We start from the raw sequence: 24,454 nt of genomic DNA on the forward strand, positions 1-24,454 counted from the left end.
AATCCCAACCTCTTGCAGTAAATTATCAAATGCTGGTTAATGGAGTTTTGTGTTTTCTTGTTGCGTCTTTTATGTGAAATCCTGATTTAATTATCAAAATATTGAACAATTGCATTAGGAATGCTGTATAAGATGTTGACAAAAAGATGGTTGATGATGAACTCATGAAACATAAGTAGTTTACGGCAATATGTACCTACAAAATTAGCATGTAATAGAATATCTATGACATTATATTTAAAAATGAATTCTATGGACATCCATAAATTGGTCTTAACATGCAAGGGAAATGTTAATTTTCATACAATCCTTGGAAAGCATATTTTCCTATGAATAAGAGATTGAACTTATTTTTCCTCAAGAAACCTTTATTGCTACCATGTTTCATAAGAATTCACCCTGAATTGCTGTAGTTGATATGATTCATTAGTAGTACCCTAAATATTCCTTAAATATTTGTCAATGACCCAGCTGGACCATGGTGAAACTAAAGTGTGCAAAATGGTGTGCCAGAGATGTGCAGACAATGTGTGCCCACTGTACGTACATCCGTTCTGCACTTCGAGCACAGTTTATGCCCATTTGTTCAGTGAAATCATATGTACACCTTATTGCATTCTTGTCATTCACCCTTCTTGCATAGTTCTCTGGCCCATTTTGCACATTATTCACACACTTTTACTCTGCAAACCTTGTTGACCCATGTTTCCCTCCATTCAAATGATTTTTTTTCAAAAAAATAGTCTGCATATATGCACTCTGCACTTGGATCATCCACCATGTGCACTTCACTCTCTAGCATTATAAATTGATCACACTTATCGTTCACTGTAATTAATTATCTAATTTCTATTTTGTGTTCACAAATTTGAATAAAGAAAACTAAGTTATCATTAAATTAATATTTTAAATTATTTGGGATATTTAAATGAAAATGAGAAATAAAATCAGATGGAATATCCCATAAGAACCTCTTAAGAATAATCACACGCTTTCAATCGAGCAATCAGACTAAAATTGACAAAATCTGCTGGATCAAAAGTTATTGCTGATCACCAAAACAGGCATATGAAACAGCACAAAAAAATTTGCTTTGTCGAGGTTTGTTATTTTACATTGCCTCACAATGGATATGATTAGGGCAGAAAGCTCTGTTCTAAATTATTTCACACATGTCAACTTCGCATTACTGCTTTCAGCGGCAAGTTCTACCCCCAATAAAAAATCTCTAACATAAAGTCTCATTTCTTTGCACCACACTGCAAATATTTTGAATCCATCCAATGACTCCCCCACAAAGCCTTACAATGGAACCTACTGACTTACATGAATGCATGTAATTGCAGCTTGTATAGCAAATAATTAGTTTTAGATGGGAAGTTACTTCCTCAAAGGAGGTTTCAATTTCTTGCGAATTATATCCTTTAAGTATTCCAGGATTCAGTTAGATACGAGGGTCATCCGGAAAGTAGTACCCGTTCGTGCCGCATGAAGTGCTGACGACGCGAGTAGCCGCTGGACGAGGTCAGATAGCTTCAGTGGCTTGTCTGCCTTCTCTGAGCCAAGTTGCGTGACGCTAGCATTGCCTGTGTTGTTTCTGTGATTGTTTACAATGTTTAAAAAAATTGAGAACGCCGCCAGTTGTGAAGTGAGGGCAGTGATTAAATTCCTCAATGCAAGAAACGTTCGCCCATGTGATATTCATCGCCAATTAAAGGAGGTGTATGGAGACAATGTAATGGACGAGTCGTCTGTTCGGCGGTGGTGTCGCAACTTCAACATGGGGAGGGGGAACACACACGACGATGAGCGTTCGGAGAGACCGTCTGTCATTACAGACCAACTGGTGAGCTCAGTTGACGAATTCGTGAGGAACGATCGGCGCGTCACAATTGATGACATCTGTGAGCATTTTCCCAATGTTTCTCGAACAATTGTTCATGAAATTGTTAAACACCATCTGCATTATGCAAACATTTGTGCAAGATGGGTCCCTCGCGTATCTCAATGAGCTGGCGGCGAAGGACTATGCAGCAGGAATACAGAAACTTGTCACACGTTATGACAAATGCCTTAATTTGCTTGGAGATTATGTTGAGAAGTAGTTTAAAGTATCCTCTTTCAAATAAAATTTTTTATGTTTGTTAATATTTACTTTTGTGTCTTTATTTCACGAACGGGTACTACTTTCCGGATGACCCTCGTATATTGTATTTTTTACACGAAGATGGTAAAGTGCATCAACTACCCAAGCCTCTTGAGAATCACATGCTGGACTATTTTAGCAGTGCAATAATGCATGATTCTGACCTTCAAGAAGAAGCTATTGTGTCCATAATGACCCAATATTCGCTATCCCATTGCAAATGTGGGTCAACAGATGAACATATAGCACCATTTTTGTCCTTTCAAAGTACTTATGGTATAGAAAGACATTTCTGAGTAGCAACTTATGAAGCTTGAAGAGCAGTATTATGGACATTGAAAGCACACACAAATGAACTTTGTACTTTTTAGGAACCATTCTCTCTAAATATATTATGCCGTGAAAAAATTGCCAAGACCTCCACTCAGATGCTTTGAATGGACTCCTTTCTTCAACACCTTGTGATGTCCATATGATTGTGAATTCATAAGTTTTCACAGAGCATGTATTACAGATATTTTTTCCTTTGTGCCAGAGGAATAATCTTTGCCATACGGATTAAGAAACAATCCATTCTGGTGCTGAATGTAACCAAACAAAACAAAATGCATAGGATTGGACCGTACATGTGGAAAGGTCAAAATATATGAGAACATCTTTTTACACATTTAATGGAGAGGGTCTCTTTACACATCTTTCCACTTTTTTCTTTTTATCAGGGTTACCTGGATTTTTAAATGCCTTGGCTACACCCTACAGAATGCATTCATAAGTGATCTCTTCCATGCAATTGGAGGTGTTTTTATACCTCCTATCTCTTTCCCTGGGTGTCCACCTCTATGATAGCTCAATTTGTAGCCATGAAGCAATTAAATTGACTCATATTTAGGATTTCAAATCTTGCTACCAAGCCAACCCAGGTATTAAGGCACAATGGAAATGCTTTACTATTTATGGACTTTCCATATTGATTCAAAGGTATGCCATCAGTGGACATTCTGTTTGCTTCTTTGGCAGGGGGATAGAAGGAAAGTATTACATTTGAATCCTTTGAGCCTACAAATTCCTACCAGGATCATGAGCATAATTGAAAATTTGGTGGTAGTTCATTGAACGTGAAGTCAATAGGCCACATAGTTTTATTGGATGATTAGCTGAAAGTCATGCCAACTTTGTTAAGAGTTAAGGAACAGTTACTCCTTTCAAATGGAAACTCAACTGGTCTAAAATTTTTTAATGATATCTGTTATATCTATCTTTCAGAGCGATTCAATTTCTGTTTCTTCTCTTATATCTCCAATTTAAAGTTGCTACTAAATCATTATCTTTGAGGAAGTGCATTATTTGCTTCACTCACTCAAAAGAATGGAAATTTCATATATTATTACTCCACCCTAGTTCTTGCTCACATACACATTACAACAAGTGATTGCTCTCTCTCTCCCCATATATCTTTCATAGGTGTGGCAGTGCACAAGGTATGTGATATTAGCTTTCTATTTCTCCGGATATTTAAAGAGAAAGGACTTTGCAGAATGTAAAACTATTATACCGAAAAGCAAGATTACCATCTTCAGTGCATTAACATGTCTGCCAAACCTAATATATGCCAAAATCATAATTCTGAGCCCATAATTTCTTCTCCCTTCATGGTTGGTGCGTGTATGCAAAGAGTATCCTTGAGTAGTGGCCTCTACACTACACTGTGCCCTTGATCCTCATATATATGCACTATTCCTCCTGGAGGTAGAATATTCTGATCTTCATGAATTCAAAGTTTTGTTCATTATGTGGAGGTGAGCAAAAAGATAATATGAGAAATTATGCGACTCTTTCAGGCACCATAACTTTAGTTTGAATGAGTTAGTAGTACTGGTATATAGGTTTTTGTATAAACCAGCACCAATTGCAACACATTCTACGAAATTTCTCACATTTTTAGTGTTCATATTTACATTTCCTTAACTCTCCTTTCATATTCCTGCATATTTCTGATTCCTGTATATGCTGATGATACTAACATATTAGTATCTGCAACCTCCATAAATGAATTAACTTCAAAGAGTACCCAAGGATTGCAACTGGCAATACATTGGTACAAAGAAAATCGTCTGAAACTGAACAATGAAAAATCCCAGGCCATATATTTCTCTCTAAACTCATCCAAACCCAGTCTTCCGACAATAGGGAATAGCCAAAACATAGAATTTATCATCTCGACGAAATTTCATGGCATCCATTTGGACTCAAACTTGATATGTGAAACCAATATAAAACTGCCTTTCAGGAAAATTAAGTTCAGCATGTTTCCTCCTAATAACTTCGAAGAAAACAGTGAGCAAAGATGTGCTACTAATGCTTAAATATGGTCTTATCTACTCTAATATTACATATACTATCATTCTTTAGGTCTCATCTCTTTCTCCCCAGTCATTTTTAAACTGCAAAAGAAGGCCATTCGCATCATTGCACCTTAACCTCCAACTTTATCTGCCCATCCCATCTTTCAAGATCCTGGGTTTCTACCTATCCCATCCATATTCATCCTATTTGCAGTAACATACACGAGACAAAATAGGTCAGATTTCCATGCAAATTCTTGCTACCGTAGTCACCCTACCAGAACCCAATCTAACCTGCATATAAAATATAATCGAACCAAGGCTGCAAGCCTAGAACCAAAGTCAATGGGACTGAACCCATACAATATATTACCATAGAAATACGAAGACATATGAGACATAACACAATTTCAAAGACAAAAAATATGTCTAATTGAAAAAATTTACAACAGTGTGTGTGTGATTTTGTAAACGAAAAAAAGATGTCTTTATGAAATAAAACATATGAAAAATGTTCATATAACCGGATATGATAAAAATGCATGCGTGTGAATGTATTTACATGTGTGTATGTATATATATAAACACATTAATCAACCCAGGTGATGGCAGGGTTCACCCAGTACTAAGCCCGACGGCATGTGAAATTCTCACATCAGGATAGGGGGGCCAGTTCCTTTTCCTGTGCTGGTTATGATTACCCGGGAAGATTCGGTACCCGAAAAATTTCTTCACCCAAGAGGGTTGCCCGGGATTCGAACCCGAGCCGTCCGGCCAGTGGGCTTACGCTCTACCCCCTGGACTTCCGCAAACCATATTAAGAAAAATACATATAAACATCCACATATATATTTGTGTATACTGACACTAATTTGTTTTACGCTCTGATAATCTTTTTATTACGTCCTATATTGTTATAAAATTCAATGTCTTGGATCAGGGGATAGTGAAACCCGAACGAAATGTTCCCTTGTAAGCCATGCATCCGGGTTATCTAATTTGTTAAGGGTTATGTCTTATATGAAATAATCCAATATGTCTATTCCACCTAAGAAAATTCGTCCAGGGATGGCATTAATTTTCTTAATAGAAATTATTATCCAAGATGATCCATGAGACATCACATATCTCCTTGCCGGTTATTACTAAAGGAGCACATCCTTCACCGGCTATATATTAATTAATGATTGCATGTATTCATATCAATTGCTGTTGATGTCTCATTCACATAATTCATTCACAATTGTTCACAGGCGAGCTGATAATAATTTCAATTTTCAATCACAAATACACAGAGAGAGTCGTGATTGATCTAATTATTGCTTCACCAATGCCTCAAAGGATTTTCTCAAAGCGCACAGGATTAACCTGTAATTTAATATCGAATTGCTTAAGATGATCTGTTCGTTCATTTGTGTGACTCGATTGATCCATATCTCTGAGGACCCGAATTTTTTGATTCGGTCATTGTCGATCGATCCATCGCCATGTTGAAATCGAAATGGTCGAGACTTTCGATCTCGCTTACACTTGTTGAACGTGCTGATTGTTGGAAAGTTGTTGTGGTCGAGGTAGGTTCGTAGTGGAGCGCTGACGCACTTACGTTGGAAAATGTCAACCAAATCTCCAACAAATGGGAAACCAGCTGCCAGGTTGTGTCATATAATGAAGTGGGATCATTTTGATGGATATGGGTTCAATTTGCACGCCGAGAAAGGAGTGCCTGGTCAATATATTGGGAAGGTTGATCCTGGATCCCCCGCTGAAGCTACAGGGTTGAAACAAGGTGATAGAATTGTTGAAGTAAATGGTGTGAATATAACTACGGAAACCCACAAAGCAGTTGTTCAGAGGATAAAGGCAGTACCAAACGAAACTAAACTCTTAGTGGTGGATTCCGAGGCTGACAAATACTACAAAGAAAACAGCATTGTCATAAAAGGAATTTTGCCTGATATCTTGCATTTGAAAACACCAGATCCATTTGGACAGGACAACGGCAAGGAAGACGTTTCTGATAATCGTTCCCAGGTATCAGAAAGTAGTGCCGCCACAGGTGATATTGAGGTAGGAAAACATTATTTTTTTTGGGCTAGAATGGTTTTGAGTGGCGCTACGTTTTTCGTTCCACCCGCGTTGTTTTCTTGGTACCCGTCGTCTGGATTGTGCGGAGGTAATTTTTGAATCAAGTTTGACGGGTATTTAATAATTTGATATTCATGATTTCACCTAATCCATAGGGTTTGACTGAGTATATGTTTATTTCCTAATGTAATCCACGCTAGGATTTGTGGCTAGTTCCCTTCGTTGTTCATTAATTTGTTTTATAAATAATTAGCAAATGGGTGATTATCTATACTTTAATGTATGTAATATTATCGCGTATACATTTTAGTATTCAACTTCAATAGAAGCTGCGTCAGGAAGGGCGCTTAATGGATGAGACAAATTAAATCGAAAGTTCATTTTTCCGTGTTCACAATCGTCGACTCTGATGGTGCCAGTGCTAGTTCAAGGTGATATCAGTTTTCTTCAAACGTTGGATAACTTTTCAGAATTCCTTCTACCTGGACGGTTACCGATTTGGGTCCTAATCGCCTTGCGTGCAAAAAATATTATACGATAATAGGAAATAATTCTAGGTGTGTTTAGTAATGGATTTTCTTTTTTGCTTTCAAAATCGGGGATATCATTGGGGAAAGGTTTGTCATTTTTCGGTCTCTGTCAACCAGTGGTCCCATGCGCGGGTGGGCGATTTGCTCACCCGGCATTTGCGGAGCCCGGCAAGCGCGCTACTTCTCGAGTTGATAATGCCGATCTGAGAGAGGACTGTTCCTGACGGGAACCCTTTTTTATTCTCATCCGCCATTGGTTTTTTTTGTTATAACTGTACCCTTGTCTATCATTTTTATTGTTAGCAAACCTTCAATTCGGAGGGGCTTACGTTCATTTTCGCATGCCAGTTTAGGGGCTCTGCCTGGAATAAAAAGAATTTGGTCATTTTGAATTTTCTTTTTCATAGTTTTTGGGGAAACTTTTTTTTACGATTCTTACAAAATTTCACTGATGGAAAATGGGTAGGGAATTAATTTTTCAGTAATGCGCAATTTTTCGCAGTAGGTCAGTCCTTGGTTAATAGCACTTCAAATTCGTTGATAGGGTATTTTGCAGAAATATTGCTGCTTTACCTCTTCTGTGAGTCTTTTTCGTGAAAGTAGTAAATTGATTAGACCTAAAAGCGGGAAATTGTTTATTACTAAGATTGAAAGGACAGCATTCTTGAGTTATGTATTTACTTCGTTTGTGCTTCATTGTTGCGATTTTATCCGTTCACACTCTTCCATTCAGCTTTGTAGAAACTATCAAGTGCTTCTATGGTGTTTCATTAAACCAGCATATTATAATGTATCACATATAAGAGCATATTATAGCATGCTACTTATTAGGAGAGGTATAATTACAAGTTCATGTAGGTACGACGAGATTGGGCGGCACGGTTCGGGAGTAAATTGATTAAACGGCCTCGAATTGTGCGACGCTCAAAGGAATTATAATGCGCAGGGAACTATGAATTATTAGCTTTAACAAATGACGTGCAAATCAATGGCAAACATAATTTAAAATTTTTGGTGAATAATTGGTTTTGCGTCCCAGCGAGTGCATATGCGGTTGCGGAGAAGTTCTAGCTATCGCATCACCTTCAGATCTCCTTTTCCTATGCGTGTCTTATATTTTTCAGGATTTTGTTCCAGCACGCAATACCTGTGTTCATGGAATGATGCGATGCGATATTATTAGTGTTTTCGCAATGACTGTTTTATTAAGGTTTATCATGGTATTCATTTAGTGCCGATTGAGCACTACGAAAAATGTAACCTCGTATTCACGCCTCATTCTCCACTTCGTCCGCAAAAATCGCATTATTCAATGTCTTCGATAACTCACGAAAGAATCGGGGATAGGGTCTAACAACTGAAAGAACTTATGAAATGCGATTCGGGAACTAACAATGAAATGGATGTTTTTTTAGCATTGACGGACATTCGAGCCTACATATAGTTTTGGCAATCGCGCGTGTAACGGCGATGGAGGGAAAGCTATTCTTCGCTGTAAGGCGCGGAGGTGTTGGACAGTAGTTTCGTGTGACTTTTTTGGTGCCTCGGTTAACGGGAGCCTTTTGATTAAATTATATTATAGCAGGCTTTTTTATGCACTGTATAAAAGTTTTCATTTAAGAACTTTGGAGGTTAGGATGTTGGTACATAGATTAATGGCAAAGGTAGAGGCATAGAAGGAAAATGGGGAAAGCGATTGTATTTTCTTCACGGGATAATGTGTAGATGTCTCGAAAAAATAGTGCCCACCCGGATTCTCAGTGTGAGTTTCGATGTTCATCTCCGTTCACTTAGCACTCATGCCACCACCGGATTGTGACAGGGGTTGTTTTTCTTAAATTTACGATCTAATCATGAATCATCGGAGACAACTTGTATTAATTTATTTAGTGTGGTTGAACCGTTATGCCAGATGCTTTTTGTGCTATACTTGCTTCGCAGCATTTGAATTATATACAGTTATTTACGAAAGTGTGTAGCCAATCACAATGGTTGGCATTAATTGGCTCGCAGGCGCCGAGGCCTCTCGGTGTGACGTACAAATATCGCGGCTCATGTGCCAGACATCCAATGAAGTGGAAGGCAGGCACCGTTAGAATTCTAATTTGTTATGTCTATAATATTTTGTTTGTTGATATAACTTGAATAGCTCAAAAGTAGGATACTAAGCGTAAGTGTGCTTAATTTCGATGAAGCATTCAAAAAGCATAGGGATGGTCATGAATTATATTTTAGAAAAGTCTAAGACGAGTTCGGTACAACCGCCGGTATTTTTCATTGATTAGTTTCATCTTTATTGATTCCCATTTATGTACAGGGTGCATACATCGGCTGTGTTGTTGCAATTGTCTTGAATCGGTCGGAAAGTATGAACATTACTTTTTACCTCAGTTCTTTAAATCTACCTCATTATCGTATTTCCTTGCATGCAAAAAGTGAAAGAAGAAAATTTTAAACTAAATTCTATTTTTCCAAACAAAATAACTGGAACATTTATATCTTGCTCCGTTATGTAAGCAATTATGTGTAATTCATTCAGGAGAAATAATTGTAAATTCGTAAATACTATATCATCCCAAAAGCGCTTCAAGTGAGCTCACTAATTTCCGAATCCACAATTCAGACAAACATCGGTGTTGGGGTACTCATTCAAGAAAGTGTCTTCTGTGAATTAATATATATAGAAGTATATTATATATAAAGACGTCACCAGACAACCAACGAATCAGAAGGCCTTTCGAATTCAGTTAAGATCATTGGAATTTTATTTGTTTTATTTGTTCATTGAGTTGCTAATATGTACATGTCGTTATAGGCTATATATATGTATGTGTATATATATATATATATATATATATATATATATATATATATATATATATATATATATATATATATATATATATATATACACACATAATTTTCTTTATCGAGTTTTTATTTTTTATAGCAAGCCCCAATTGGCGCCCATCGTAAATCCTATCAATCTCTTCGCTTTTCGTTTCGAAATTAAATGTATAGATCAGTTCTTCACGCGTTGATTGTAATGCTCGCAATACTTTTTATGCAAAGAGATCATTCACCTTTCGGACGGCGCCCCATCCGATAACTTGCTTCGAGAGCAAGTGTGTTTACACGGCTTCGTCCGCGTGGATGTCGTATGCCCAGAGGTGAGAAAACAATAAGGCGGATCTGTTGCGGAACTATTCGATCTCTCGCTCCGAAGTCGTCAAATATTGCATATCTTGTCCACTAGCTCGAGTGCCTTGTTTGCGGTGAATTTCGTGAACGAAGGACGTCATTTTTCTCTATTCATCTAAACATTAAGGCCCGGAATAGACTGCGAGCGCCTATAATACGGAAGTTTTACGTCTTTAGTTCCAAACTGGTCCCGCTTCAGTTATCCGCCTCATGGCCTCACATCCGAGGTACATACCATTATATACTGCACAAATAAGGCAGCAATGGGAGCCATTTTATTCCATGCCCATCGATCGAAAGCTGCCATCTTAGATGACAAGGTTTTTGTGAAGAGCACTGCGGCGCCGTGTCGTCCAGTCGTCGGGGGTATTAAGACTCTTATAATGGTAACTGAAGTTATAGTATGCTTATGATGTCGTGCTGCTGTGGTAACCGCGGCTTTAATAACAATCGGATCCTATATTGATGCTAGTGAGCATATCGTTAATTTAAGGGTGATCGGTTTGAGATGTAGGGGTAATGCCGATGTCGCAAATGCAAATGTGTCGAAAGTTTCCCCCCCCTTTGTTTTTTCATGAATTTCTTTTGGTTTCTCCTCTGATATGGACTAGTTATTTGTTATACATTGTAATAAGTCTGTTGTAATTATTAGGGTGATATTAGCACAGCACTGTTGTGTGAATTCGTGAACATTTTGGTTGCATGTGCGGTGTTTTTCATAAGGAATTGTGGCCTTTTTCCCGTCAAGGAATTCCTTTTACTTCCGCCGTGACTATCTGAGAGCCTACGAATTTCCGCCTCGTACTGAATCTCTGAAACTCATATTCATCGTCCTCGACAGATCGTGATGTCGTAATTCTATGCTTTGTAATTATTTGCCCAGAAAATATTGAGATAAAGAAGTGTAAATGGAGCCTCACTCGTCGGCCCCATGGGCAAAGACCTCTCTGGATTCAGCGTTAAAATGCGTGCGTTAATCATTTGGTGAATTAAGAACTTAAATTAGTGTCATGGGCTATTTCTGTCGTCATTTACGTAGCTTTGGGGCGTGTTTTAGTTCTAACTAAAGATTGAGTTGTCGTGATCGTTCAATGTGCAATTTATCTCGCTGAGGCCTGGTTAGAGTGTGCATTTCACTCCATACATGAGTTATTAATGACTTTCGCAGTAATCCCTTTATTGTGCAGGTGGCATGATGTTCTCAGAAAGATATGTTACGAATGATGGAGTCAACACAAAGGGTATTTAAATGCACGGAGGTGGGGGACACTGCTATCAATTTCCAATCTCCGTAAGTAACCTTCGCAGAATTGCGATCCAATACGTAAGTGCGTCGCGAGAGCACATTTTTAGAATCCGCGGAACAGTGCTCGTTTAACCGTCTAACTTGATGGAAGGTTTCACTTTTACGAGTCAGGGAACTTTATGTCGAGCAAAATATATGTCAGATTTGTAAAATTGGTTTTCTACGAGCCTCTTTCTTCCCTTCCTCATCCAGGCCTTGGCCTAGCTAGACAAGAATTTCGTGACATATTATTTTTGCCGCCTCAGTCAAGTGTTGCAGACCTTGAGATCTCAACGCTCCTGCATTCGGTGATGCAATCTGACGGATGAGTCTGGCGAGAATTTGCGGTTTGAAATCATTACGAAACCTTTCACTGCCTTATAATTAAAATTGGAAATCGAGGCTTTTCGTCTAAGAAGTGGTGATGGTTGGCTGTTTACATTTCTGAGGCCGGGAAGGGCTGTGAAACGATTTATTTGGTTGATGCATGATCATGGCCGGGGAATAAGATTCACCAATTGCTTGAGAGAGGGGTGGCCGTACTTTTTTAGTAATTTGGAAAGTTTGTTTAATTATCTCCTAATTCAGAGGAAAATTTCCGAGTCAACGGCCTTTGATTTACCTCTTCGCAGTGGTGAAATGCGTCGGTTAAAGCATTAGTGGAAGCATGAGGATTTTGAGGAAATCGTGATTCGCTGATAAGATAATTTTAAGCATTTATGGAAAAGTACGAGGGCTTTTTCGTTCGAAACCCCTGCATTAGTGGTATTAATGCTGGGAAAACTTTTTTCTGTTACCTTACATTGTCTGTGCTTTGATTAACTTAATTCACAACTTCTTCGGGTGGAGGATACGACTACCGAATGCTACCTTAGGAACAAGATTTTCCGCATGTTATTACTTCGTTGTAAACTGAAAGGTTGCATGGGGAAAGGAACCTGTTCCCTCTCCATGGATGTGTGAGTGTTACACACATCGGAGCCCCTCTGGGTGTTAGCTCGACCTTCACCCATCAAAACTAACATTTCGGTTTACTACTTTGAATTATCTGATAAATATGCAGTGATTGATCTGGGGTTTCTGTTGGGCACCTGGGTGAACCAATCGATTAGAGAATCGTTGGAAAGCGGTTTGGAAAAAGACTTTATTTTTTCGTTTTGGATTTCATTATATGACTTGGTTGACTTTCGCAACTACGAGGCCTATATATTAAGGTTTTTTAAGGATATAATAGATGGAAAGTGTCACCGAGACGCTCATTACTATTCATTTAACTGATTGCTGAACGGAAAGGGTGTTTTCTCACCGAAAAATAAAATATTTGCGTGAAGGTGTCAAATGTGGAAGCGGATATAGCCAGGGCGCTTAGAGAAACTTTCATTTGTTTTGTGGATTCAGATTTGTTTTAGGGCACAGGATATTTCTAAAATTGACGTTCTAAGGCGTTGATTTTGAAGGAGCGACTGCCATTCTTTTATTAGTTGGATACAAAACAAACGTCCCCTTCTTGGTGTACGCATTTGATGTCTTCTCGAAGAAAACGTTGAAATAAAAGAGGAGCGTGCTACTAAGTTAGGAGTAAGCGAACCCAGTGAGAAATTGATGGGTTATCATTGATTATACTTATTTTTCTCTTCGACGAATGCACTGAGGAAAAGCTCGTTTCATTGTTTCTGCTTGTATCATTTGCTAACTAAAGAATTGAAATTCTGCCAAAACGAACCCTTTTGCATGGTGGGTTAAACCTAATGAGGGCGCGTTGATAATATCTCTCGTGAAGAAAAAGAAAAGGAATGTCGCTCGAAGTCCTTATAAAACGTGTGCCTACGCAAAGGCTCTTATTTGTGTATCGGAACAGTTCACATGGAATTATTTGTTTCTACTCTTTCCCATTGTAACGTGGAGTGCATTAAATGGATAAATCCTGAAAAGTATTGGGCTCGCCCCCCCTGGTAGGTTGGATCTCGGGGGTACTGGAGGTGCGAGGGAGGTCGAAGCGCACGCTGCGGTAATTAGGAGTGGCGGGGTATAATTGATAACTATAGAAACATTGTTTCAACTAACGGCAACTTACTATGACGGCATCAACAAGCGTAGGTCCAAATTGAAAATTTCTGATGAAACCTGGCAGTACTTGCTTAATTACATTATGGTTAGGCATAGATTAGGAACAGTGTCACCAAATCGCAAAGCTCCCAGGGTTAAATGCAGTTTAGTTAGATGGTATGAAATGCAGTTTTAAACTCAACAGGGTTAGGAGATGTGGGAGAATGCGTTAGAAATAATTATTAAACAATAATGGAAGTAAAAAGAATGGAATTCCATGAAGCCATAAATATCGTAGAGAGGACAGAGGATGGGAGCTGTTGAGCAAAGGTGGGTAAACCTTGATGAAGGATAGAATAGAACGGAATGAATGAAGAACAGCACAGATAATTGTAGGAACGGTAAACGTTTGAGAATGAAGCAGTCGCGGATGACTGTAGAGGTGATTAGGAAGATGGGAGGGGAAAGAATTCTTCCTTCTTGTTGAGGAAAGATTCCGAAGGAGTGGTCAGCCGTAAGATAAACCTTTGGAGTAGAAGGAAATAAACCAGGGGTGCAAGTGCAAGGACAGTTTCGGTATTTCTAAGGCATGTGGACATAAGGGTTGGGATCTTAGCAGAGAAATAAAATTTGTGAATGCGGTGCTCGCGATTAGTGCATTGAGAGGTATGCTAAGTAAAGACGTAAAACAAGGTAAGTAATGACTTGCAAATGGAGAGGCGCTCTGTGGCTCCGAAACCTGGTCTGTATGGCATGAAAATATGAGTACACTTTAGGCTTTGACCAGAGTATATGGAGCGAAGCATTGAATATGATGGTAGGTATAAGTGGGTAGATGCAATCCGTAGCAGACTGCAAAGTTACTGGAAGGAATGTTGGGAAGTAGGAACATAAAAGGTCATCATAGAAGGAAGAATGTTTTGACGAAACTAAATATTTTTGGACGCCATGTGAGGGCAGGTAGTGACTGCGGAGAACAGCAGAAGGAAATAATGTAGTTCAGACCTAAACCAAATTGAATTGGTGGCTTGCCGTTAATGATGTAAAAGCATTGCTTTTAGGCCTAAATGTCCACCATTTATTATTTGTGTCGCTGTTCGGTATAAGTATTCTGAGGTGCCATTTTTTTCATACATCGTCCTCGCTTCCATGGCATCAGCGGTTTCAATTGTGCAAAATTGGTTGCACGACTTTTATAAATTATATTTAACTAAGGGGATGTGGATGGTGCGGTGACTGATATACTGGCTTCCCATGCAGAGTGCCCGGGATCGAATCCTGGAGGCAGCAGATTTTATTCGGTGGTATCCAGACTTGTACCTGGTGGAGAGCACTGCGAAAGAGTACGCCCTCGGGTCGGGTGGGACTTCAATCTGCGGAGCCCTTGGCGATTTTCGTTGAGAGTAGGCTAATGCCGACGCCGGATTTCTCTCCCCTCCCCTCCATTCTCTCAATGACCAAACGCCGCCCAATTACCCACATCTATCCCCAATGGCGCAATTGACCTCAGCGTTTTGTCACCTCCCCTAGTTATTATAATGCCCGTATTATTTTTTCCTGAAAATCCGTCGTATTAAATTGTTTAGCTTTTCAATTCTTACTGTAGAAATTCGAATGATCATCAGCGTTCATTTCTTACGTATTAACATCTCTCTCTCTTTCTGACGCAATTCCGATCATTCAATATCTGTTTCTGTCTTCATAATCACATTCCTTTACTTCCACGCGTGGTTATGTGTTTGGTGTACTTAATCGGGAGTATATACTATTGTTTCAGGCTTCACTTCGTGGAAGTATTTAATATACATACTAAAAAGAAAGACTTGTACTTTAATCGGGAGTGTTCCTCTGTGGTTCTTTCCGCTCCCTTTTCTTGCAACCTGAGTCTACGAGTTGTGCTGATAGTCGACATGTCGGGGTCTGACACGAAATGGAGAAATTGTTATCTAGCATTGCGTGTTAAATAAACCCATGTACGAGGGTCATCCGGAAAGTAGTACCCGTTCGTGAAATAAAGACACAAAAGTAAATATTAACAAACATAAAAAATTTTATTTGAAAGAGGATACTTTAAACTACTTCTCAACATAATCTCCAAGCAAATTAAGGCATTTGTCATAACGTGTGACAAGTTTCTGTATTCCTGCTGCATAGTCCTTCGCCGCCAGCTCATTGAGATACGCGAGGGACCCATCTTGCACAAATTTTTGCATAATGCAGATGGTGTTTAACAATTTCATGAACAATTGTTCGAGAAACATTGGGAAAATGCTCACAGATGTCATCAATTGTGACGCGCCGATCGTTCCTCACGAATTCGTCAACTGAGCTCACCAGTTGGTCTGTAATGACAGACGGTCTCTCCGAACGCTCATCGTCGTGTGTGTTCCCCCTCCCCATGTTGAAGTTGCGACACCACCGCCGAACAGACGACTCGTCCATTACATTGTCTCCATACACCTCCTTTAATTGGCGATGAATATCACATGGGCGAACGTTTCTTGCATTGAGGAATTTAATCACTGCCCTCACTTCACAACTGGCGGCGTTCTCAATTTTTTTAAACATTGTAAACAATCACAGAAACAACACAGGCAATGCTAGCGTCACGCAACTTGGCTCAGAGAAGGCAGACAAGCCACTGAAGCTATCTGACCTCGTCCAGCGGCTACTCGCATCGTCAGCACTTCATGCGGCACGAACGGGTACTACTTTCCGGATGACCCTCGTATGTATCTGGTGAAGGATGTGAAGGACGTCAAAGCTTAGCCTCGTATCATTTCCCCTGGATACATATTATAACGCCATTTCTTGATTTTCGGGATACAGACCCATAAATTTTCGGGCCGGAAATTATAGGTGTACCGGTCAGGGAGGCGGTTTTGAAATTTTAATTTAATAGGCGGAGTTAACTAATTCGGCTGGGGGCTGGTTCCAGACTGCCCTTTCTTTACCATGTGGCCGAGGACATTTTTTGACTGAAACATGTAATCCTGCGTAATGAGAAGTATGGATTAATCTTCGCCCAATTTGGGCAAGATCGTGCGAAAATATAACCCGTGGGTAATTTTTTGATCCGAAATAATTTATGAGCGATATTTTCCGGGAACTAGAGAAAGTAAGCGCTTATTTTCATCCTTTGCTCCCGCCTGTTATTCTTCAGTTCTAAGATTCCTTAAATCACTTGACTTGTGAGTACATTGGGTCTTGACTTTATTTCCCACGTCGGTCGTTTTTCCGCATCCATCTTCATTCGATCCCGTAATAAAGAGCGCACCATAAACTCGAACGGCCTCTAGGCAGCCACTCGTTCGATCTGGCCTCGGATATCCCACTTGTGGGACGTATATTCGCCGAAAAATATTATCGCGGCAATTGCGTTCACAAGTGTCGTAATTTTTGACAAAGTTACCGATGTTATTTTCTTTCAGAGACGATCGAAATGAGGTTCCACTGTAATCTGGAAATCTTTTCCGGTCCTAAAATTTGACTAAATCATCGCAGGAGATTTGTTCGGATTGATTATATCTCAGGCGTGGAAGATGAAGTGGGGCGTTTTATGGGATATTGGTGATAATTACGTATGCCTGGCGTAGTACTACTGTGTTTGCTTAATGTTCTTATCCAGTGTATTTATAAACTTGGAATACAAGCGTCCAAAGCCGGACATTTCGATATCCCCCTTCTGGCTCCTCGTCTAGTCTAGTTTCCGACTTGGAGGTAGGTGGCTGAATCGGTCGTGTGTGGAACCCCTTGTCGTGTTCGAGAGTGACGTCATGCAACTCATTCCCACCAAGTTTCCTTCTTCGTGTACGGTACAGGTGCCCATAGTTGTTATTGTTGATTGATTGTGGTCATATTCGCTTTTGAGGAAACACCTATTTGTGGTTTAAAAGTGTTCGGCTCCATTTTTTATTGTCGACCGAAATCGCTCTGATGTCCGCGTGAACAGCCGCCTGAACATGTGCCTCTGTGGCCTAGAAGGTACCCCTCGTTGAAAAACTCACTTCCAAAGCAATTATATACTAGACAAATGGTACTAGATGTCTCAAATAATATTTTTACATAACATTATTGAACTAATGCCTGTGAAACGAGCTTTGACGGCGTTTAGAACGGCCGTTTGGGTCTTGCACTCTCTGGAAATCCAAGGGAAATATGATTCTTAATCTGCTGTGAGAATTTTTTCGTGACGTTTGATTGCATTTTTAGCTTTAATTTTAAAGCTTTAATAGGTTTCAGCTAATATGTGACTCGTAAAAATTGCAGTTTCATTTCCTTCCAGGAGAGAGCGGAATCGACTTGACTTGGTGTTATTTTCATGAGAAATTTTGGTGTAGAATTTCGATAGGTAGTTGTAACGTTTTTCAATACTCTTGTGTTTTGCATACCCAATCGATAATATGGGGTTAGTGTTAATGGAAATCTTCTAACAAACCCAATATGCAATAATTGTGTTGTTTATCTCACTGAGATCAAACCAGAAAATGTTTAAGTAATTGCTTATGCATTATAGCAGTGGTCAAATATAACCCACAAGCTTTTATATGTGTAGCTTTTACGTAGAAGCAGGGCGAATACTGAAAGTGTCAGACAACAACCACCTCGACGTGGGATTTTCGCAGTATAGGTTGGTGAAATTTAACATTGATGAGAACGTCCAGGCATCATTGAAAATTTCACTGCATTGGGCGTTTTGATTATCTTGATTTGTAATCACGGCGCAGTTTTATCTCTAAATGTAAAAGAAGTCTGAGAATCGTTATAAGAGCTTCACATATCTGGATGGCCCTGGAAAAGGTGCCGTGATAGTGGCAAAAGGCCTCGATGATTAATGTGGACAGTCGTCGATTTAGGCCACTGGTTATAATTGCATTTTGATTTTTCCCCTTCTGGAGTGGCATCTGCCCGGGTGAGTTTCAATTCGGGTTGTTTTGCACATGGCATTCGCTCAAGCCATGTTTCATTACCGCCCCCACAGAAATGATTAGCGATGCGTTGCACGATCGCTCGTCCATCGCCGTCACGTTGCATCATGGGGCATTCTGGCAATGGTTCCTCGCATCTCAGAGAATGCGCGTCCTGAAAAGCCTCATTTAATTGTCGACATTCGTATTCCTTGAGACGAGCACCCTGCTGTCTTTAGAAATATCCTCCCTGTCCTCCGCAAGCGACACTGCGGGAAGCCCTAAAACGTGTTTGCTTTATATTTTAAATCTTTGGCCTAAAGTATTTGACACATTACCATATTCTATGCATTCCCTCCATATTGCCTTAATCTCTTTTACATGGATTGTTCCCCGTCCAATCTGATGGTGTGCGCTGCTTCTCTTCTCAGCTCCCTCCAGGGCTTTCAATTTGTTGTCGAGTGTCTCTGTAAACCTTTCATATCCGCGCGGCACTCTTCCAGCCACGTTTCTTCTCCCATTTGGTTTCTTTCCTTGGTTCATCATTTATATTACGATACCTTCATTCTAATTCTCTATTTACGTTGTTACACAATATTCTCTCGTTTAATTTTCCAGAATCTCCTCTGTAAACCATGACTTCCTAATAATTGTCCTGCGCGTATTTAACGTTCACATTGTTTTATTTTTTGCTTTCTTTATCCTGTTTTTATTTTCACTTGCCTTCTACTGTATCTATATCTTTTTCCCCGTCCAGGCTTTTATCCACAACTTCCTGGTATTCATTTCTTTTTACTTCAGTTAAAGTTTCGACCTTCCATTTCCCCAAACTTCTTTACTTTCCTATCTGTCCTCGAAGGTACTCAAATCTTTTCCCTCTCCCAGAATTTTATCTACGGCTTTCTGGTAGTCCTTTGTTTTCGCCTCCGTTAAATTTTCAACACAACATTTCCACGCAATTCTTCCCTTTCCTTACTTTCTGAATTTGATATTACATTTTACGAGGACCCTTTAATGAATTGAGTTAGTCCCCGGGAAACTGTGAGTTCATGACGCTATTAGTATATCCGAGCCTATCTATAACGTATTCTGATATCTCACTGTACCTCTACATCTACATAATACCCCGCAAGCCGTAGTTCCTCGTAGGTAGTAACCTCTAGTTAAAAAGGAACAATACCACATGCTACAGCAACAGCATGGAAAACTACACCCACAGCAGCGCACGCACTCATGCAAAAATCCCTTCATTAGCCCTCCCGGCATTAGCACGTGTAATTACGCCTTATGTGGTGTTTACATCAGTTTTTCATATTTTTTCAGGATATAGCTCCTGAAAAACTCAATTAAGCAGAATACTTTTTCTCTTTTCGGCGATTTATTATCCCTTAACCAAATTCCCCTTCCCCTCCTCCATCTCTCTCTTTGCCTGTCATCGAATTCCAATACCCAATAACCATCATGTGTTTCCTACCTGAGACACACAATTATTTTCTCCAGTTGATCATATGCACCATCTGCTTCTTCCTTCCTCTTATGGCTAGTTTGCATCTGAACATGAATGGCAGCCCAAGTTAGTTGGCTGTGATTTTATATCTTATAGTAGTATTCTGCCACTCACCTCCTGTGCATTTACAACTATTCTTCCTAACTTTTCGTTTGATATCACTGCTACTCCTCTGAGGCTCTCTTCCCACCCGCTGTGTGGACTCGGCGAGTAGTAATGTATGAACCCCCGCTCATCTTATTTCACTCCGCCTTGATGTATCTGCATCTACAAAATCCATCTCCTACTTAATGTTTTCAAACTTCCTATCCTCGTCATCGTCCAAACATTCCAAGTCCCTTTTATAACAGTTGTGGTCCCATTTCTGCTGCTGTTAACTCGGCTATGCAAGGCTTTCGTGCGTTGTTGTGCTTGGAGACGTTGCCGCCTCGGCTGCTGTCGTGACACCCTTCCCCTGGGCTTTACCCCGAAGTTGATATGACTCATTTCATTTTTATGCCGTGGTGCAGCCGCTCGAATTGGCCGCCTCACCGAGGAACGGAGGCTGCGATGGCTCCCTTTTGTTTCGTTACCATTCGATGTTTCTTTCACGGGTGACTCTCCAGGACACACTAGCCCTTATAATTGGGCAAGGTTTTCGTCTGTGCGGAGGAGAAATGTTTTAAAGATGCGTTGAATTTAGCAACGTTTATTAGTTTTTAATCACGTACGCCAACAATAGAGTACATATAAGGAAACGAAACCACAATAAAAGTTGCTGGTAGCAAATGGAGAATTATGCCGATAAAGCCGCTGATGGTCTTTGTTGATGTATTCTTTGGTCAATTCAGACGGAAAAGTAGTGGCAAGTCGTGCATAGCTTCTTTTGCATGTTAACGCTCTCTCTCTCTCCGCGGATCGAGTGATTTTAATTTTCGCCGGACACAATTAAATCGGGTATCTCTCCTTGTTATATCATCTTGTCAATTTTATCTTATATATTGAACCCAAAGTCGTTTGATATTTAATGGGGCCAGGCCACCCTATAATTAATGCCGTTTCTATTGACCTTCCCCATAAATTTACATCTTCCGAATGTAGTGTAGATTTCACAATGTTCTTTGTTTCTACAGAGGGCATAGATATAGGAACATACGAGGGTCATCCGGAAAGTAGTACCCGTTCGTGCCGCATGAAGTGCTGACGACGCGAGTAGCCGCTGGACGAGGTCAGATAGCTTCAGTGGCTTGTCTGCCTTCTCTGAGCCAAGTTGCGTGACGCTAGCATTGCCTGTGTTGTTTCTGTGATTGTTTACAATGTTTAAAAAAATTGAGAACGCCGCCAGTTGTGAAGTGAGGGCAGTGATTAAATTCCTCAATGCAAGAAACGTTCGCCCATGTGATATTCATCGCCAATTAAAGGAGGTGTATGGAGACAATGTAATGGACGAGTCGTCTGTTCGGCGGTGGTGTCGCAACTTCAACATGGGGAGGGGGAACACACACGACGATGAGCGTTCGGAGAGACCGTCTGTCATTACAGACCAACTGGTGAGCTCAGTTGACGAATTCGTGAGGAACGATCGGCGCGTCACAATTGATGACATCTGTGAGCATTTTCCCAATGTTTCTCGAACAATTGTTCATGAAATTGTTAAACACCATCTGCATTATGCAAACATTTGTGCAAGATGGGTCCCTCGCGTATCTCAATGAGCTGGCGGCGAAGGACTATGCAGCAGGAATACAGAAACTTGTCACACGTTATGACAAATGCCTTAATTTGCTTGGAGATTATGTTGAGAAGTAGTTTAAAGTATCCTCTTTCAAATAAAATTTTTTATGTTTGTTAATATTTACTTTTGTGTCTTTATTTCACGAACGGGTACTACTTTCCGTATGACCCTCGTATGTTTGTATCTGTGAAGCGTAAATTGTGTTATTTGGCCCTTCCCTGTCACTGATTGGCAAAATTAATCGCATGTGTAGGCGTCAGCGTGCTTTATAAAAGTGTTTTAGTTGCAATTTCAAAGAAGCAGGTTGATATGCTATTGTTGATTTTTAACGAAGCGTGCAGAAAAAAATTACTTTTTACTCTTCACCAGCAGACTTAATTCTGGATATTTCCCAAGTTCAATGTCCTCAAATCTCCGAATGCATATTCACGGAAGTTCGTGGAAGTTTTCGAACCAGAGATTGTAGTTTAATACCGAGGAAAGAAGTTTTTTTTTTGTTTGTGTAATGAAACAAATTATCATCTTTCCTCATTCTCGAAGGTCTCTCGATAGTTTAACGACATGGTTTGTTAAAGACTCGTAGACTGTGTCCTAGCAAATTATCCGAATACGTTATACGTATTCTTGGGAGCACATTGGGATATCAATGAGCATGTCCTCTTGTTCGTGAGCTCCCTACCTAATCGTAATACAGGTTTTTTAAACTTTTAATTGGGAAAGCATTGATATCTCTATCATCCTTTCGTGCCTTTTGATCGATAGAACTGACGTGAGTCCAAACCAGACCCGCTGTCGTGTGTTGAGGCTTCCGAGCGAAGGCGCGAACGTTTGAATAGGAATTCGGGAGTGTGAGGAGTTAGTATATAGGTGGCAGGTGGGAAAGGAATACTGGGAAAGTGGCGGCAAATAACTCAGGGACCCTAGGGTCGCTGTCTCCTGCTGCAGTTGTTACTTCAAGAGTGAATTTTTGAGGTGATGGCTTTCCACACATTGAAGTTCAGATTATTACTACGTGACCATAACCTTCTTACAAAAATACAGTCATCATCCCGAAGGGTAGATTTATAGGGGAGGGTAAGGATTATCTACATATTTAATGCACTCAGTCCAATCCAACGGCGGAAAGATCGTGTGAAGGGGTGTCAGGGTGCACGTCCATGAGTATACGTATGCATACTCGTAGTGGAACGAAGTGATGAGAAGCATATGATTTTGTCAGTGAAACATTAAGTGATCGTGACTGGTTCCAGGGGACGGGCAAAATCCTTGAATACAACTATTCTACCGTTCATATTACTGATTTTCCCTCCCCGGACTACAACCTTGACGTGGTGGAAGGGCTTGTGAGTTTCGATGGCCCCTAGAGCTGCGCTGGCGGGAGAAATGATAGTTGCTCCTTGTAGGGGCACCCATGCCAGATAGGTTGAAGGTTATCAGGGAGACGAAAGGTAGTCCACGCAGCGTCTGTTCCTCGGTGAGGCGGCTGCAATGGCGTCTGACCCCAGAGGGGCGGCCAGTAAGTGATGGTGTCACGTTAAAAACACTATTGAGGAAGGCAACGGGAAACCACCTCAATTATCATTCCCAAGATAAATATGATGGACAATACAGAGATTTTGAGTCCTGGTAACTACGGGGCTCGGCCCAATCGGCCGTGTGTCGTGCCCGGCAGCGGGGGAGGCAAGGCTTCCGCGGTCGTCATCCCACGAAACCCTTGCAAGGGAAAACCGGCAGCAGCAGGACAGAAGACGCAGAAGAACAAGAACACATTAGCTAGAATAGGAACGTGTAATATTAGGACAATGATGAGGACAGGGAAATTGGAGAATGTTAAGCGAGAGATGGAAAGGGGAAAAATTGATATTTTAGTTTAAATGAATATACTTTGTAACTTCCACACAATTTTTATTCGTACCCTATATTATTGGTACGAATAAAAATTGTGTGGAAGTTACAAAGTATATTCATTTAAACGAACATGAACCTCCACAAAGTTGAGCCCGAGACCATAGAATTCATTGATATTTTAGGTCTAGGCGAGGTGAGATGGAAAGATAGCGGGGATTACTGGAGTGATAATTATAGAATAATATACAGCGGCGGGGACGAGAGTCAACGAGGGGTTGCCATAGCATTAAATGAAGAGGTAGGAAGAAGCGTAGTCAACATAGAGCAGGTAACGGATAGGTCATTACTAGTAGAAATAAAAGCAGAACCGACAAACTTGGTTAATATTCAGGTCGAAGAGGTCGATTTGGGGCACTCACATACGTAAAGTCTGCGGTCTAGCATATAAAAAATTGGGATTCAGACGCATTGTCACCGAGCACCGAGGTCTCGCAAATTATTCGTACTCCTACATACATTGGTCGCTTGGATCATGCATATAAAATTCGGGAAATAGATGCCAGAACTAGCCGACTCAAGGACTCCTTCTTCCCACGGACAATGCGGGATGGCCACTGCAGGGTTATAGATAGCAAAAATTCCACTTGCCACCCTCAGCGTCTAAAAAATAATAAGTTCTACTTAAATGCATGCTCTTCCACTAACCTTATGTGTTTTGTTATAATAACCCATTCTTTCCGAATTACCTAATTAGTGTCCTATTCATCTGTTTTTAAGTTTCCCTTTCAGTCCCTCGTCCCTCTCCGCGGGGGCAAATTCCTACTATCTGCAACGTTCGGTCGC

General features: G+C 40.3%; 1 protein-coding gene across 1 annotated transcript in view; it reads left to right on the top strand.

Moving 5' to 3' along the window:
- The first annotated feature begins 6,026 nt into the window (after positions 1–6,026).
- Positions 6,027–24,454, top strand: part of LOC139689442 (Na(+)/H(+) exchange regulatory cofactor NHE-RF1) — a 112,554-nt gene continuing 94,126 nt past the window's right edge. The window contains exon 1 of the mRNA XM_071586566.1: positions 6,027–6,555. Coding sequence (XP_071442667.1) covers positions 6,100–6,555 — 456 coding nt within the window. The 5' untranslated portion in view covers positions 6,027–6,099. The remainder of the gene's footprint in view (positions 6,556–24,454) is intronic.

This window comes from Hetaerina americana, unplaced genomic scaffold (assembly GCF_022747635.1).
Source record: "Hetaerina americana unplaced genomic scaffold, ioHetAmer1.1.p SCAF_23, whole genome shotgun sequence".
NCBI lineage: Eukaryota > Metazoa > Arthropoda > Insecta > Odonata > Calopterygidae > Hetaerina > Hetaerina americana.